General features: G+C 42.2%; 1 protein-coding gene across 2 annotated transcripts in view; it reads left to right on the forward strand.

Moving 5' to 3' along the window:
• Nucleotides 1-2747: 2747 nt before the first annotated feature.
• The window catches only part of LOC120741398 (rho GTPase-activating protein 21-like), a 101089-nt gene continuing 88446 nt past the window's right edge, over nt 2748-15390 (forward strand). Inside the window, exons 1-2 of one of the 2 annotated variants that reach the window (XM_040044289.1) lie at nt 2748-3147; nt 3837-4092. In XM_040044289.1, the coding sequence (XP_039900223.1) occupies nt 4015-4092 (78 nt within the window). In that variant the 5' untranslated portion in view covers nt 2748-3147; nt 3837-4014. Of the gene's footprint in view, nt 3148-3836; nt 4093-11161; nt 15381-15390 lie in introns of those variants that run through there. The other variant, XM_040044288.1, reaches the window with a different exon arrangement.

Raw genomic sequence — 15390 nt, forward strand, 5'->3', positions numbered from 1 at the left:
GAACAATAGATCCACTTTAGATAGCTACCCTGTGGACCTGGATAAGTGGCAGAACACGGATGAGCAGAAAATTGTAATTACGGCTAAAATTACAGGCTTTAAAGGTGTTTATTTCTGCTGTAAAGTTGGGTATTTCAACACAGGAGTCAGTGGAGCCCGACTCACTTTTGAAACCAACGTCAAGTGGCCATTAGATGAATTGCAGCTTTTGGCTCTGCCACACTGTCTTCATTTTATCACACATCAGCTTTGGCTTAACAAAAAAACAAAAAAGAACAGAAATTTTGTGAAATACAATCATTGCACAACCTTTTGTTTCTGAGAGCTTGATTAGAAAATATGTTTGAAATTTTAAATTTCACTAATTAACACAAAAATCTTGTTATTTCTTTATGCTTGCAGATTCAGCTTTAAAATAAATTATTATGTACTGGACTTTTTACTCTACCCATTTATTATATATATGCATAATATTAATTAACAGAATTTGGATCTTAATAAAATACTGCTTCACTTTTACTGACGTGTCTCAGTACACAAATAGAAAGAACATCCTCTCCGCTTCTGTATTCCACTCACTGACTGGTTGTCCAGTGTGCTTGATAGATTGACTGCCGCTGACTTTCGTCCAGTCATCAAACTGTGTGCCAGATCCACTTACACAACCTGGAGTAGGGAGTGATCCTCATCCTCTTAAACTCTCAAACTCTGCTACAGCTTAAAAAAATCCTTAATGAAGTTATATATGCCATGTCTGATGAATGTAAACCTTGCCCAAAGATTGTTTATGTCCCATGGGTTGTTGAGAACCTATTTTACATACACTCAGCATGCTGTGCTGGAAAGGCGTTTCCACCTGTCCTAATCCTAACGCTGCTGGGCTTTGAACTTGGGCTTCATGTGATGTACTAATCCAGCCAAGCATTTTGCTGCCACGAGAGAGCTGGTAATCTCCTCTCTGCTGAATGTCTGAGTCAGTCTGACTCTGCAGCGTTTGGCACGATGGAATCAGCAGTGAAAGTATTTTAAACAAAGTTTGAAACCCTGGAAAAATGCAGGGGAGATTTATCTGCTTCAGTGAGATATGAAAGAGGTTTCACCCACTCAAATACAGCAGCCTGCAGACTTTCTACAAGCTCTCAATGAGCTTTGTTCATTGATCTAAAATCCTCTGTCCTCACCATTCATAAAAACAGAACTGCGTGCACTCAATGTGTTGTGCACATCAGAGTCTGCAGTGTTGAAGTAACTGAAGTGGAGGGAAAGCCCCACGTAAACAGAAACCAGTAAAACGTTTTATTTTTTATTTTATAGTTTTCTGGAGAATTTTTAAGCACATGTGTGATTCATAGAGAAGCAGATTGTGGGTTGTTTGTGTGGGAAAATACTCCACCTCCAGCTGAGTTTTGTCTCTGATGCAGAATAACACTTGATGTCAACTGCATTGAATAATGTGGCACGGGTTCAGTAAACAAATTAAATGAATATGAACCTCATGTTTACCATCACATAATGCAAGAGTCTCACTTGAATCATTTTAAAGTTCCCCATTGTCTGAATGAGGGTGCACCGGCTCTTTAGACAATAGAGATGCTCTCTGAAACCGGGGAAACCTCACCACAGTATGGGTGAAAAGAGTCCTATTGTCCTATCTTCTATTGTGCTGCTGGAGTAGCCTGCAAACAGAACACTGTCAGTCTTTGTCTTTGTCCGGATCAGCTGGGCATCCCTGTTTTTTCATGCTCTGCAGAGCCCCATGTGGCTGCCATGCCCTACATGTCACCGTAATAAAGTTAAGGACACTGCTGTTACAGTTGATAATGGAAAGGCAAATATGTTAGAAGCTCGGCATATGTGTAGCCCTCAAGTCTTTTTCCCCCCTCAGTATTTACAATGATGTTCTTGTGATTTCATTTGCTGGCTTTAAAAGGCTTAAATGGCTTATTGACACAGTATGGGAATAAAGTGCTGATTAGCAAATGACTAGCTGTTTATTCTGTGAGTGTATAGTTGTCCCTGTCATTGTCACGAATGCCGATCATTAGTCATCAGTATTGGAAGATGAATTTAAAAAGGGGTGGGAGGGTAAGGAGTTCAGTACTTCGGTAATTTTCAGATAAGCAGATTGACAATACGTATAAAGCACTAAAGCAAAAATAAAGTGCTAAAGTACTTAAGATTAGGAAACCACTTGAGAAGCCCCTCTTTTATTTATTGATTCATTCATTTATTTAAATTTTCCATTACTGAATTTAAAAAGACAATCTCAGTCATGTAAAAACATGAAGCTGTATTTGAATATAAAAGTGGTAACATAGTAACAAGCCTATTCTAACAAAGAGTAAAGCTTCTGCTCTCAAATTTATTTTGAGTTTAAATGAAAAAGTGTTATCAGAAAAACTACATCAGAAGATAAGGAGTATGCATAGTACTTTGAAATTATTTTTCAGTGTGTACAACATGTTATGCTTTAAAAAATATATTTTTGTTCATAGACTGGGGTAAGAAATACCGTACACACCGGAATACAAACTTAGTGTAACATAAAATACTATAGTAACAATGTAGCAAATAATAGTTTTCATCCAGTAACCAGAATGAACCAGCTTCTACCTTTTACTGAAATTGTTATGTAACAATGCTTTCCATTGGCCCGCTTTAAAATTCCAAATTTAAACTGATCACCTGATTGGGTTTCCACCAGCGGGAAGGCAAGGCCGAGGGGCGGAGCTTTGTGCTGGTCCGGAGATTCGTCAATCTATGTACAGATTGTCGCGCCGCCAACCGGGACCACATAGGAGTACACGTTACTTTTTTGTCTCTATTTGGAGAAATTTAACATCGAAGTGAAACACGCAAATGAGTGGAAATGAATGAGGTTTAATTTTCGTCGGGTCTCCCTGACGGAGAAATGTACACTGAAGGGCGTTTTCCGTATTTTTTCCAGCGTGTTTTTCCTAACAGGTAGTGAGCCTGAGCGCTCAGTCAGTGCAGCTCTGTAACGAGACTGAATATCCCGCTTTGTAATCTCTTGACAGCCTTTTTAACCCATCTTTGGCTCGACGGAAGCTTGTCTACTCTCAACAGAAATATGGACTGTGTGTTTTTTTGGATATTTTTGGGCGTTATTTTCTGAATTTGTAATAGGTATGGGTTTCTTCTTTTTCTCTTTTTTTCAATGTTCGCATTTATGGCAACAACCTGTCGTCCGCCTGGTTAGTATTTGGCAACAGGGAACCGTATTCATAGCCACAGGGGACGATTTTGTTGTTTAAAGTAGCCGAAAAATAACAAAAATGTTGCTTTTTCTGCAGCCTTTGTGTCATGTGTGAGAGAGAGTGAGCAGCGTATAGTATTATACACGGTGGCTGATGTATTGCCTTTACACCGCAGTGGCATACGTGGGGCTTGATGTGCACTTTCCTCCCCATGGAGTCACGAATAACGCTTTTATTTAACGCGCATATATTTGTGCAGATTATTATTTCAGGTGTGTCTTTAATTAAAAGCATTCGTTTAAAGAAAACAAACCCACTCCCCCTATGCACCTGCCACCGCTCACTTTTAGCTCTCCCTCAATTGAACTAGAGCTAGATTTTAGACAGGTGCTGACTGATTTCCCACTTTGGTATCTGTGTGCTACGATATCACTGTCATATTACTAATTCTGTAAGAATTTAAGGCGGTATAAAGTCTATTAGAGACGTGTTGTTTTCTATCAATAATGATGCAAGGATGTGGCGTTCAGTGGCTGTAGTAATTTTCTAAAGGCTTGCAAAAGTCTGCAAAAGCTTGACTTAGTTTAACTTTTTTTTTTTTTAATTATTTGTGCGTAGGTTTGAGCCATTGATGGACATGAAGAAGGAAGACGGTGTGGATTAGGATCTTCCCCAACCCATTTTTTCTTTTCTTTTTTCTTTCTTTCTATCTTTCTTTCTTTGGTTTAATCCCCCCTCCTCTCGTCCTAAATGTGGGCTCTAAAGGACTTCTTCCCCCTCTGCGGCTTGGAATGAAATGATGGCAGCACGTTGGAGTGATTCACCCCAGGACAATGAGGAGCGTAAACACAGAGCCATAACTCCATGTGGCAAGGTAGGACTAGCTGCAGGATGGAGGCAGTTGATCATATAACTGTTTATTGAGTGCATCAAAGTTCATTAAGGGCATTTTTTTTCCCCTTCCATATGGACCATCTGTTTTTGACACAATGTGAGTTCTGTGCTGTTGTGCAAGGTGCTTGCATGTGGACTCACTTGTCAGAACTCATCACCTAAAACCTCCAAAGTACCTAACATCATCAGCGCTGTCATATAGAGGTATCATCACTTGCACAAAACCTGGGGCAAAATTTCAGAAGAGGGCAAACAAGGGAGTGTGAGCGTAGCGCACAGCACATCTTTCAGTGTTCGGGTTGACAGGGTTCATCTTTTTTTCTTCACTCTTGCAACTGTTTAAGTGCACAAAGAGAGTTTTATACTTGCGGCACTAATCTTACTGGGTCCTTTGTGTGTCTGCATGCCAAACTCTGATAAATGGCACATTGTGGAGCTCATCCTTTTCCTCTTGTGCGCCAGAGCTTCAGCGGTTACATCATCATAATCATCATCTCGGACCAGCTAGGCTTGAAGCATGTCATAACAGCATTGGACTGGTGGCATGTTTTGGATTAATCCATCATCAGAAAATGGCAACAGTGCTCTCTCTCTCTCTCTCTGTTTGTGTGTGTGTGTGTGTGTGACTCTAATCCTCTTACTGTGTCAGTACTAGCTGAGGATGGAGGACATAAATCTTTGGGAATGGAGTAACTCAGCATCCTAGCAGAGCTGGACTGTTTTTGCAGTGGTTGATGGGGTTAAAAAGGAGGTGTCTGCTAATGCTTTTGGTTTAAAGTGAATCTTAATGAGGCCATCAGGCTGGATTGTCAGCAAACATAGTTTATATGTTGTCTGTAAAAACAAACTGCCATGAGGCAAAACCTTTTCCTTGTGTCTCAGCGGTGAAGTTTTCCACTTGCCTGTTTCTGCAATCTAATAAATGCTTGCCACAACATCACTTAACTCTCCCACACTGCGGAAAACTCCAATCACCATATCCCAGCAAGCTCCCAGCTTCCTTTTTCACTGGAAGTCCGATACTTAGAGCTTTTAATCAGCTGAGAACCACAGCTGATACTGGTAACATGCTCAGGGACAGCCCACTGAATCTGCAGGTTGATACAATTGAAATCTGACTCTCCATCACACCTCTGCTTCGCTGCCGAAGCCGTGACTCACCCATGAGTCAGTGCCTGTGTTTAACCTGAATATTTGCAGGCCTGACATATGAGCGAGGCAGGTGTTGTTATCCACCTGATGCCTGCCGCAGACAAACGCCCAATTTTAAAGCTTGGCTGCTTATGAACTGCTGTCTCCCCCCAGGGGTCTAGTGAGAGTGCTCCCGCTCTTCCTTCTCCAGCTTCCCACCCCCACCTCCATCATCTTGGCTTGTTAATGAGGGAGAATTCAGGGGGTGGCTTCTCTAAACCTGCCCCCACCAAACCCCATCCTGCTACTGCCAAAGCAATGGCAGCAACTCTGTGATAATTTAGACACAGCTGCCCGGGCCATTAGGAGAAAAACACCCCACACTGTCTATCTGTCTTATTTGTGTTCTTTTCCTTAGTCGACCTACTGTCACGTTCAGGCTAGCAGGGAAGCTATAAGGCAGCTGAGGCCCTGAGTTGTTTACATCTCAAAGTTACAGTAAAAATATATTGAAAAGCAAAAGACTACACTATCTGTGAATGTTCTTGTTTTTTTTGTTTGTTTTTTAACAAAACACATCAAACCAAAAAGAATATAAGCAGGTTAGCTCTTGGTTGCAGCTCATGTGTGCATGCATTATTAAATAATACCATATTAGATGCTTCTGTTATGTCCTGTGGACAGACAAATGAAGCAGTTCTCCACCTGCTGTGGGTTCTGGTTAGACCCTCCAGTTTGCGGTGGATCTCTAGAGCAGAACAGGGACTACTGTTCAAAGACCATCTGTATCCATCTGTAGAGTGTGAGCCTCACAGTCAGCACATGAGCGTCTCTGGGCATTGACTTACTTTTGCTCCCAACCTCAATCGTCCACCATAACAAGTTTTTGGCACTACTGTGCTGACTTTTATTGGGACTCAGAGGTTGCTGTCTGGTTATCAACAACCGAACTTTCAAACTAAGAACGAAGGGGTTGTGCTCTAGACGATTAGTCATGGATGGCCTTGGTTTTCTGGGACACATGAGGCAAAAAAGGGAAGAAAGGCTAAAATGGCTGTTTTTGGTCCACACGATGACTACTACTGGGAAAAACCTTTCTCTCTCCAAAGCCCTTAAATTTCAGTTTCATTGTTACTTTCGGTAAAGAAAGAATTTGGGTTTCCAAACTAAAGGAGAGTGAGAAATTGTTTGTAAAGGATTGGAAACATGTATGAAACTCTCCAGCTCTCCATTGATTGCATCCCTTGTTGAGGAGGAGGAGACGACCAGTGATGGTGCTCTAAGCAGCGGTGATGCTCTCTTTCTTGGACTAAATATAGCCCTTACTAATTCTGTAAACCCCTGCGCTTTTTTTCTTCTTCCTCACCCGTCCACATGCTTGTCTTTCACCCGTCCTCTATTCCCGCGTGTTTTCTACGATGCTATATTTAACCCGTGGAAAGACGAATGCTGAGAGGGGAAAAATGGAGTCACTGTACTGGAATCGCTGCCTTTTTTCTCCCGAATGCAGTTAAAAGCAGCAAACACGTGAATGTTGGTCAGCACAGTATCATTTTAGGGTTCAGGGAATGCGACACTGGTCAGTTTCTGTGGAAATTACAGAAAGAGTCAGGTTTTTTTTTTTCCAAACAGATACCCAGCTGGACACGTCTTCAGTGTCACCTCCCAACCCTAATATGATTTCATGAAAATGAAATATCTAGCTATGGAGTGCAAAGTCTCCAAAGGATCTAACCGTGTTTGGGCCATGATGTTTTATCAGTCAAAGCAGCGACAAAGGGATGTCGATTTGCATACATCTGAAAAACAAATGTGTCTCGTTGCAGTAGATCAGGCCGCTTTTATGTTCTGCAAACAAGGCATTGACTTGGACATGACCTGGCTTCTGATTTAGCACACACGTGCGCGCACACACACACACACACAGAAGGTGTAATGGGAATAACCAGGAGCACGCTCTTTGAAGGGTTTTCCCATTTGAGAACGCCACTTCTCCCTCGCTCTGGCGATCAAACTGAAAGTGGAGTGCATGTGTGTATATTTTGGCATCTCTTATCGGAATCAAGCTTCCCAGCTATTTTTTTTTTCCTGGAAAAGACAAAAAAGGAAATCTGCATGCATGCTGCACTCAAATCAAGGTCACCCGGGATATGTGTGCATATGTGTGTCGGACCGCACCCGTATCTTTTCCTCTCGTGGAGGGGGTGACATTAACGCTCGGTGAGGCTTCTCCGCTCGGCCACACAGGCCGCAGTCACGCTGGACGCTATTTTTCCATTAGTTAGAAGCACAGACAGATGATTGATGGATGTGTAGGGGGGAAACAAATGGGTGGGAGCAGGAAGCGGGAAGATGAGAGTTTATCCAGTGGAAAAAAAAAATACCCCCCTTTCCTCATCTTTTATTCATTTATTTATTTATTTTTTGTTGTTGTTGCCAATTGGCTCAGTGTCGCAGCCTCTTCTGCCTGGATGCCCCCGCCCCTACGTAAGATTAAGGGAGGGCAGGGGGTAGGGGGTGGTAGGAGTTTGGGTGGTGGTGGTAGTGGGGGGGTTGCACATGTAGGCAGACAGGCAGAACAGAACCAGTCTAATGCTCAGTGAGCATGATACACTATCCATTACACATGCCCAAGGCACCTCCATCAACACTTGCCCCCTATCTGGCTCTGTCTTTGGCTCCGAGGCATGACATACACTGCTCAGATGTGTGCTCAGTTGATCTGCATAGCACATTTCTTAAGGCGGTATTCACACTCCTCCTCCTTCATCCTGTCATATTCTACACCCTGCACGCTTCATGAACCACAGATTATGTAATGCACTGCGCTGTGGCTGCTGGTAGATAATGAATATGTGGAACACATACATCGAAAAAGAGCAAACATTTCATATGACCTTTTCTTACATTTATTATTTATTTTGGAAGTGAAGCATATACTGTATAGCTGTTATTCATTAGCAGTGTCTGCGTAGGTTCTCAGTCATCCAGGTCATGGTAATCTAATGAGCTTGAAGTTTCTTGAAGACGTTTCACCTCTCATCTGAGAAACTTCTTCAGTTCAGCGCATTAGCAGTGTTTGTTTTTGAAAGGACCTTATGTAACAGGCTGTTATCAGAATACATATCGTAACCTGTGGTGTTAGTCTGGGTTCTGAGGTCTTGGCAGGAAACCACATTATTTCCTGTTAGCATCAGCAGTGGAAGTGAACAAGGGCACTCTGATGAAGGAATGATTTCATGAATGGATGGCAGAGAAGCCACTGGAAGCTGTTGGAGGTTTATTTAATATGGCCTTTAAAGTGTACAACACCAAACTGAACACAGCTTCTTGATCGCAGTCTGGCAGTTGTTCACAGAAAAATAAGTGGAACTGGTGAGGTCAGCGTGAGTATATTTAATGTTGCACATACTGGAGCGCTCTCGGTCTGCTATAATGCTAACTGAGTGACACAAGACAAATAGGTGAGCTGTGCAAGTGCTGCTCTGCATGCACATGGTGGGTGAGAGGAGAGACATGGAAGCATGTCAGCTGAACAGGCAAATAAGTATGAAGTCATAATATTTGCCTGTTGCTTTCTATGTTTGTTTAAAGTTTCTTTATAGTTCTTTTGAGTTATTGTTGCAGGTGATCAGGCCTGCCAGACTGTCGGGATGCATGCTGCTGGTAGAAACTCTTGACCACAGTTACTAAATGACAAGCTAACAGTTAATGCTAGAAAACCTCTGCGATTTAATACTCTAATTTACAGTTGGGGAAATATGGGATGTTTTTGGTTTGTTGAAGCCTTAAATATAATTTTAATCAGAGCTAGGCCACACGGGAACCTTTTAGACCATGGGTCTTTGGTGGAAAAAAGTGGTCCCAGTGGGTTGTGGCATCCCCAGGAGAAGGAGCTGGGAATGACCTTTTGGCTGCTGGGGATGCCTTAGTCATGACTGATGAAAAGGTGGAGCACGAGCTGGGCTGGCGGATTGGTGTAATGTCATCAATAATAAAAGCATTGTACCGGACTGTTTTAGTCAAGAGAGGATTGAGCGGAACGTGTCTTTTTCGATTTTACCAGAGCGTCTATGTTCCAGCCGTCACTTATGTTTGTGAGAGCTGAGTGATGACCGAAAGCATAAAGTTGCAAATACAAAGGTCCGAAGTTTGGCTAGCCTCTGCCTTAGAGACAGGGTGGGGAGGTCAGATAGAAGTCTCAGAGCAGAGCCCCTGCTCCTTCATGTTGAAAGGAGATAGTAAGGTGGTTAAGGCATCTGATTTGGATGCCTCCTGGGCACCTCCTTTTGGAAGTTTTCCAGGCACGCCCAACTGGGAGAAGACCCCGTGGTAGACCCAGAACCTACTGAAGATATATATATATATATATATATATTAGGGGTGCAACGATATTCGTATCGATATTGAACCGTTCGATACAGTGCTTTCGGTTCGGTACGCATATGTATCGAACAATACAACATTTGTAATTTATTTTATCAATTTTCCTTCTGACGATGCTGTCTGTGTTGAGCGCTCAGTGAATCTGTGTTCGACTACTCCGCCTAGGCTGCACTGTCGAGCGCAGATCCACTGAGCGCTCAACACAGACAGCATCGTCAGAAGGAAGAGCGCAGGGCAAGCTAGCGAGACAGAAGTTAAGCTCTACTTGCAACATTCAGATCTGGCGTTTGGAATTATTTTGGTTTTCATGTGACGTATGACCCTGAAGGTAAGCGAGTCATGGACTAAAGTAAAACAGTATGTTGGATGTGCCATGCAATGCTCAATTACATTGGTGTGAACTAGTGTGTTAGCGCAGTTAGCTCGTTAACGTGTTTGCCGTCTAGCCCGACGTCCCGGGGCTAGCGATTTTTTTTCAGTCGGGCTACCAAAATCTATCGCTGCCCTGCCTGTAGGAAGGAAAAATATATGTCAATGCTTTTGCATTCTTTCAGAAATGTAGCTGGGTAATTATGTCATTGGCATCGGTGAGCCACTGTCAATATGTGACATATTGCAATCGCGTTTGAATTTGCGCTTGTTTTTTTGCTTTCACTTTGCAATCGAGCGAACTGTGTATAGAGAGCGACAGCACTGATCTGTGAGTGATGATAATTTGTGCACCAATTCCTCTGACATCGTCTTATTAATCGTTAGCTTACTATGCAAACATGACAAGTGAAATCTCCCGCAGCAAGCTTAAACATGTGAGAGGTTGATCGCGCAGAGAATCGCTGAGCATATGTGAGTGAGCGTGTAAAAGCATTTCAGTTCTGCTGAGCCAAATAAGACAGGTCAGGGTGAAGAAGTGACAGCCAAAGAAAAGCTTACCACAAAACGGAGAAGTTATGACAAATCAGACTATAAGGCAAAAAGAAAGTGCAGCTTTATGGTTTCATGGACAAAAGAATTTCTGTGGCTGCAATATGATGAGCTAAATAACCAGGGCTGCACATAAGTGGTCCGCAGGTGCGCATTCGCTGTCAAAATAAAAAACACGCACAAGGGTTAGGGTTAAATTTAAAAACTGTACTTTTGAGTTAAAATATATATTTATAATTTTAATAAATGACAAATTAAAAATGCATGAACATTTTTTTTGTATCGAAAAAATATCGAACCGTGACACCAAAGTATCGAACCGAACCGAACCGTGAATTTTGTGTATCGTTGCACCCCTAATATATATATATATATATATATATATATATATATATATATATATATATCTCAATCATTTGACCTGAGAACGCCTCAAGTTCCCCTGGTGGAACTGGAAAGTGTTGCTGGGGAATAGGATGTCAGGAATACCCTGCTAAGTGGATTGATCAGCTATTTGTTTTGACAAAAATGTAATAATAATCAATGAAACCATTTTGCACATTATACAAACAAACAATAGCAAATGTGTTTCTAAATTAGTCTTAAAACGTTAGGTTGACAGAACAAGCAGTCTGAAGTCATTACACAGGGTAAAATTGGCTGCATTTAGGCAGTGCTTTTCTAGACTTATTAATGTCTCACAGCACAAGTCATAATCAGATTATTCTGGTCACCATTGACGTCATGTTTATTTAACACAATAACTCAATAACTTTTGAAAGAGCTTAACAAAACAAATTGATTTGCAGCTGTTTTTTCTTGTTTGGCTTCTTGAAACTAAGGTTACCAAATGGCTTAATTTGTCGTAGCCTTCTTGTTCAATAACGACTTTCTTACTGTCATCTTGGTCCAGGCAGAACTAAACCTGAGCCAGCATGCTGGCGTCTGAGGTTTGAGTTTGAACACATAAAGTACAGTTTTTAAATATCACTCACATACACAAATTAATGACACATAGCGCAATGTTTTTTTGGGGGGAGGTGGGTTTAGTTTCTTGACTAAAGGCACTTCCACCTACTTTCCTCTTAGCGGATCGCCTGCTCCACCTCCTTGGGATTTCTTTACCTGCATTTTCTGTTTAGCAGTTATAAAAATTAGCTATCTGTATGGATTTGGACTGAATAAAAATGCTAATTTTGATGTGTATTAACTCTTCTCCACTGATGTTAATAACCCACCTCATCCATCTGCTGTCTCAATAAGCCTCGTGTCCTTTTGTGACTTTCATGGCGTTCTCTTCCTGATGGCCTCATCTATTTTCCATCAGTGAACTGAGGTAACGTGGATATCCGTGGAACACACATGCGCTGTGTGTTGTTTTGAACGCGAGGTCGTGTGGCACTGCCTGCGTGAGAGCGCCACGAGATCCATAACTCACAATTGATTGGATTATATTGGCTTCATCGTGGGGGGGACGGCACATGCTTTTGCTCTTTACTGGACTATTCCTGGCGTGTGATGGAGGGAGATTTGGAGCCACATGGTGCTGCATGATGTCACAGCGGTTTACTGTCTAGATGTTATTTAGACAGTTGTGTGTCAGTAATTCAGCATTTTATGCTTTAAATTATTCCAGCATGAGATAATTTGGACTAACGTGATGTCTTTAATTTCCAGAAATCTAAAACAAATTCTGCTATTATAAGGAAAACTGAACTGATGCAAAGTCCTCTCTCACAAACTGCTTTCAGAATATTTTTCAGAAACATTTTGATTCCTTTTAAAAGGTAATTTCACTTTTTTGAAACATCGCCAAGGAATGACGCACTTTATTAGAATTGCCTGGCCTAGATTTAGATATTGTGGGAACAGTGAGTCCTTGTTGAAGATATTGGTCGAAGATTTGCTTGTGTTAATCCCCCTGACTTCTTAAGCATTTTGTTGTGTTTTGTTTTAAATGTAAGATGTCAAAACATCGGCTTTGACGGCCTTAATCTCGCCAGGAAGTCTGCAGACAGCTGGACGGTTTGACTGACATCATGTTTTGACTTATTCTATGTGATATTTTGTCTTGTCTTGCTGAGCATCTTGACAGAAGCCCCCTCCACCCATGTGGTTATTTTTTTTAAGCTAACCAGACATATTTGGTGCCTCCCCTCTGGAGGTAAAGTTAGCTGTAAGTTTAAAGAAGCAATTTCACAGTAAAATCAAATATGCATGTTTTAATTCCAGTCTGCAGACTTCACACCAAACATCTACATTTACATCTTGTCACTGCCATGAATATCAGCCTCTCCTCACAGCTATATGCCATCGACTGCCTATAAAAGATAGAGATAGCCACTGTGACTTCATCCTTATTTACATATTAGCTTTTTGTTCTGAAAGTGACCATATTTGGATGAGAGGGTGAGGTACTAAGTTAACTACTAGAGTCACTGCAACTGGTTAAAAATGTACATTTATAAATAGTACGGGTGCAGTGTATAGACACTATAGGTCATTAATGGTAAGTAACAGACTAAGAAATTCACGGGAACTGAAGCAAAATTTTTTGGATGAATGTTACGACTCAATAAGCTGTAATGTTTGTCACATAATTACAATAAAATTCTCTAAAAGGCACAGACTGTGCAAACACAGTGTACTGAGACCTAGGACACTGTGTTTGCACACACTGGCCACACTTTATAAATGCTTAAAGCTAGGCTTAAAATCCACATGGATTATTATAAGTAAATTCACATGTTGCATAGTTGTTACAGTAGGGAGCTATCCATATAGATCTAAACAGTTTTTCATACTAGGCTATAATAAGCATGCTTTGGTGTAACGTTGAGCATTTTAAAATGTGAGACCATAGTGACTGAAGCAAGCCTCAAGTGGCCAGGTGAGGAACTGCAGTTTCAGGTACTTACTGTGTCTGCACTGTGGTACAGGTTGATTTTGTAGTTTGATAGAATGAAAATAGTTCCTATATGAAATTGCTCACCACAAACTCCCACAGTGGACACCCCTTTAATTAAGTTTAGTAGACATCTCTATAGATGATATCCCTAAAAAAGGGAAACTCATATCAGAGCAATCTAGGTGGGTAAATAGCACTACAGCCCAGAGGAAAAAGCAGAGAAGAGCCAGTGAGTGTTCATCTCCCGAGCTGGTGAGCACTGAGTTTTGGGTAGCCATGTCTGGTCTCCGGTCGAGTGTGGGGACTTGGCTGACCTTTTGGGCCAGACTGTGTTTGTAGCCTCCTGACCTGACACAGTCTCATGTCTGCATGATTACTCAAGCTGTCTCACTCTTCTTTGAAAAATATGAAAGGAGTACTGCTGCTGCTGTTGGTGCCAGTTCACTGTTGTCCCCTTGTGTGTGCAGATGTCACTCAAAAGTTGAACGTTTTCAGATGAGGGCACGATAATTTTATGGATTACATATTCTGAATTTTGCACACGTTTAATTATAATTCCTGCTCAGGCTTTGCAATCTTTAGAGAAGGAAAAAAACAGAAGCTTTTATTAAAAATGTATGAATATTTTAAATCCCACCTCAGGCTGCTTTGTAGTTATGGCGTTTCTCATTTGAAGTGGATTTAATGCATCTCCCTGATGAAGCAGGCTGTCACACTCACAAGCATCTGGACGTCATAGAGCATCAAAGGAGTGGAAGAAACATAAGTAGTCCCAGGCAGCTGTTTACTGGCATCCAGTAGTTTGCAGATTCTGTCTTCTCACATATTAAAATGATTCACTGCATACTTTTTCTTTCTTTTAAAAGCTTGATTTCTTTGATATCCCACAGCGAGAGGAAGTCTTAAACTGGACGCTCATTTACTTTAGAGCGCAAGGTGGGACTTTGCTCTGTGAGGGTGGGGGCTGCGGCACTCCTCCAGCCTTTTGTCAGGGAGTCTGAAGAGTTTTTTGCAGAGTAATGAAATAAATAACTCAGGCTGCACAGCGTCCCGCATTGCCGGCAAAGTGCAGCATCACTCAGGTTTTCAGATTGAGGCAGAGCGCCTGCATAGCGCCTCCCTACTATACCTTCTTGCAGGATATCTTGAGCCCCGTTTAGGTATTACAAGCATTTAATTGAGCTTCAGTATGAGACTGCAGAGGAAGATATGGATCAAGTCAAAGACAGAGACTTTTAAGGAGGCAGAGGAAGAGAGGAGGGTAGTCATTTGGTTGTCCTGCATTGTGGCCTGATGCATGTAGATTAAGAGTGATCCTGTGCCGCTCTCAATCTCAAGCTGCCTGTGCCTGGTACCACTGCAGAGACGAGCACCGGGAGGCACAGCCAGCCTGGAAGAGAGACAGAGAACATCAAAAAGAGCCTAGCAAAACACAGAGACGCATAGCAAGGAGAGGCGCATCCTTCTGCGTTGTCTTTTAGGCGTCGCCGCCGCCGGTCAGCATGCTGTTAACTCTTTTCTCCCACTCCTCTCTCTTTTTTCTTTCTTTTAAATGCTAAGATAATCCCCCGAGTTTCTGTGCAGCCTGAATCATTAACATATTGTTCATTAAGCGTGTCTGGGGCGATGGCCACAGCTGACAGGGTACCTGCTGGGCTTGCAGATGGGCACGTGGACGTACCCTTCTGCTGATGCTTCTCTCTCGCCTCCTCGCACTCGCCTCTCCGGGGTGGAGAAGAAGTAGCGACGGTGCCAGCAGGGTGCCGCTGGGCACAGCGGGGTATGGTACACACAGCTGAGGGGCAGGTGTCTGGGCGGCTCATGTTTCTTCAGTGATAATGGCTCATCTTAAAGTTCTCGACTGTATGATTAACAACAACTGGAGGTTGATCTGTGATCTGTACTGCGCCTGGAGCAATCAGGTCAGTCTTC

This window comes from Simochromis diagramma, unplaced genomic scaffold (genome assembly GCF_900408965.1).
Source record: "Simochromis diagramma unplaced genomic scaffold, fSimDia1.1 OVJJ01000602.1, whole genome shotgun sequence".
In the NCBI taxonomy this organism is placed as follows: domain Eukaryota; kingdom Metazoa; phylum Chordata; class Actinopteri; order Cichliformes; family Cichlidae; genus Simochromis; species Simochromis diagramma.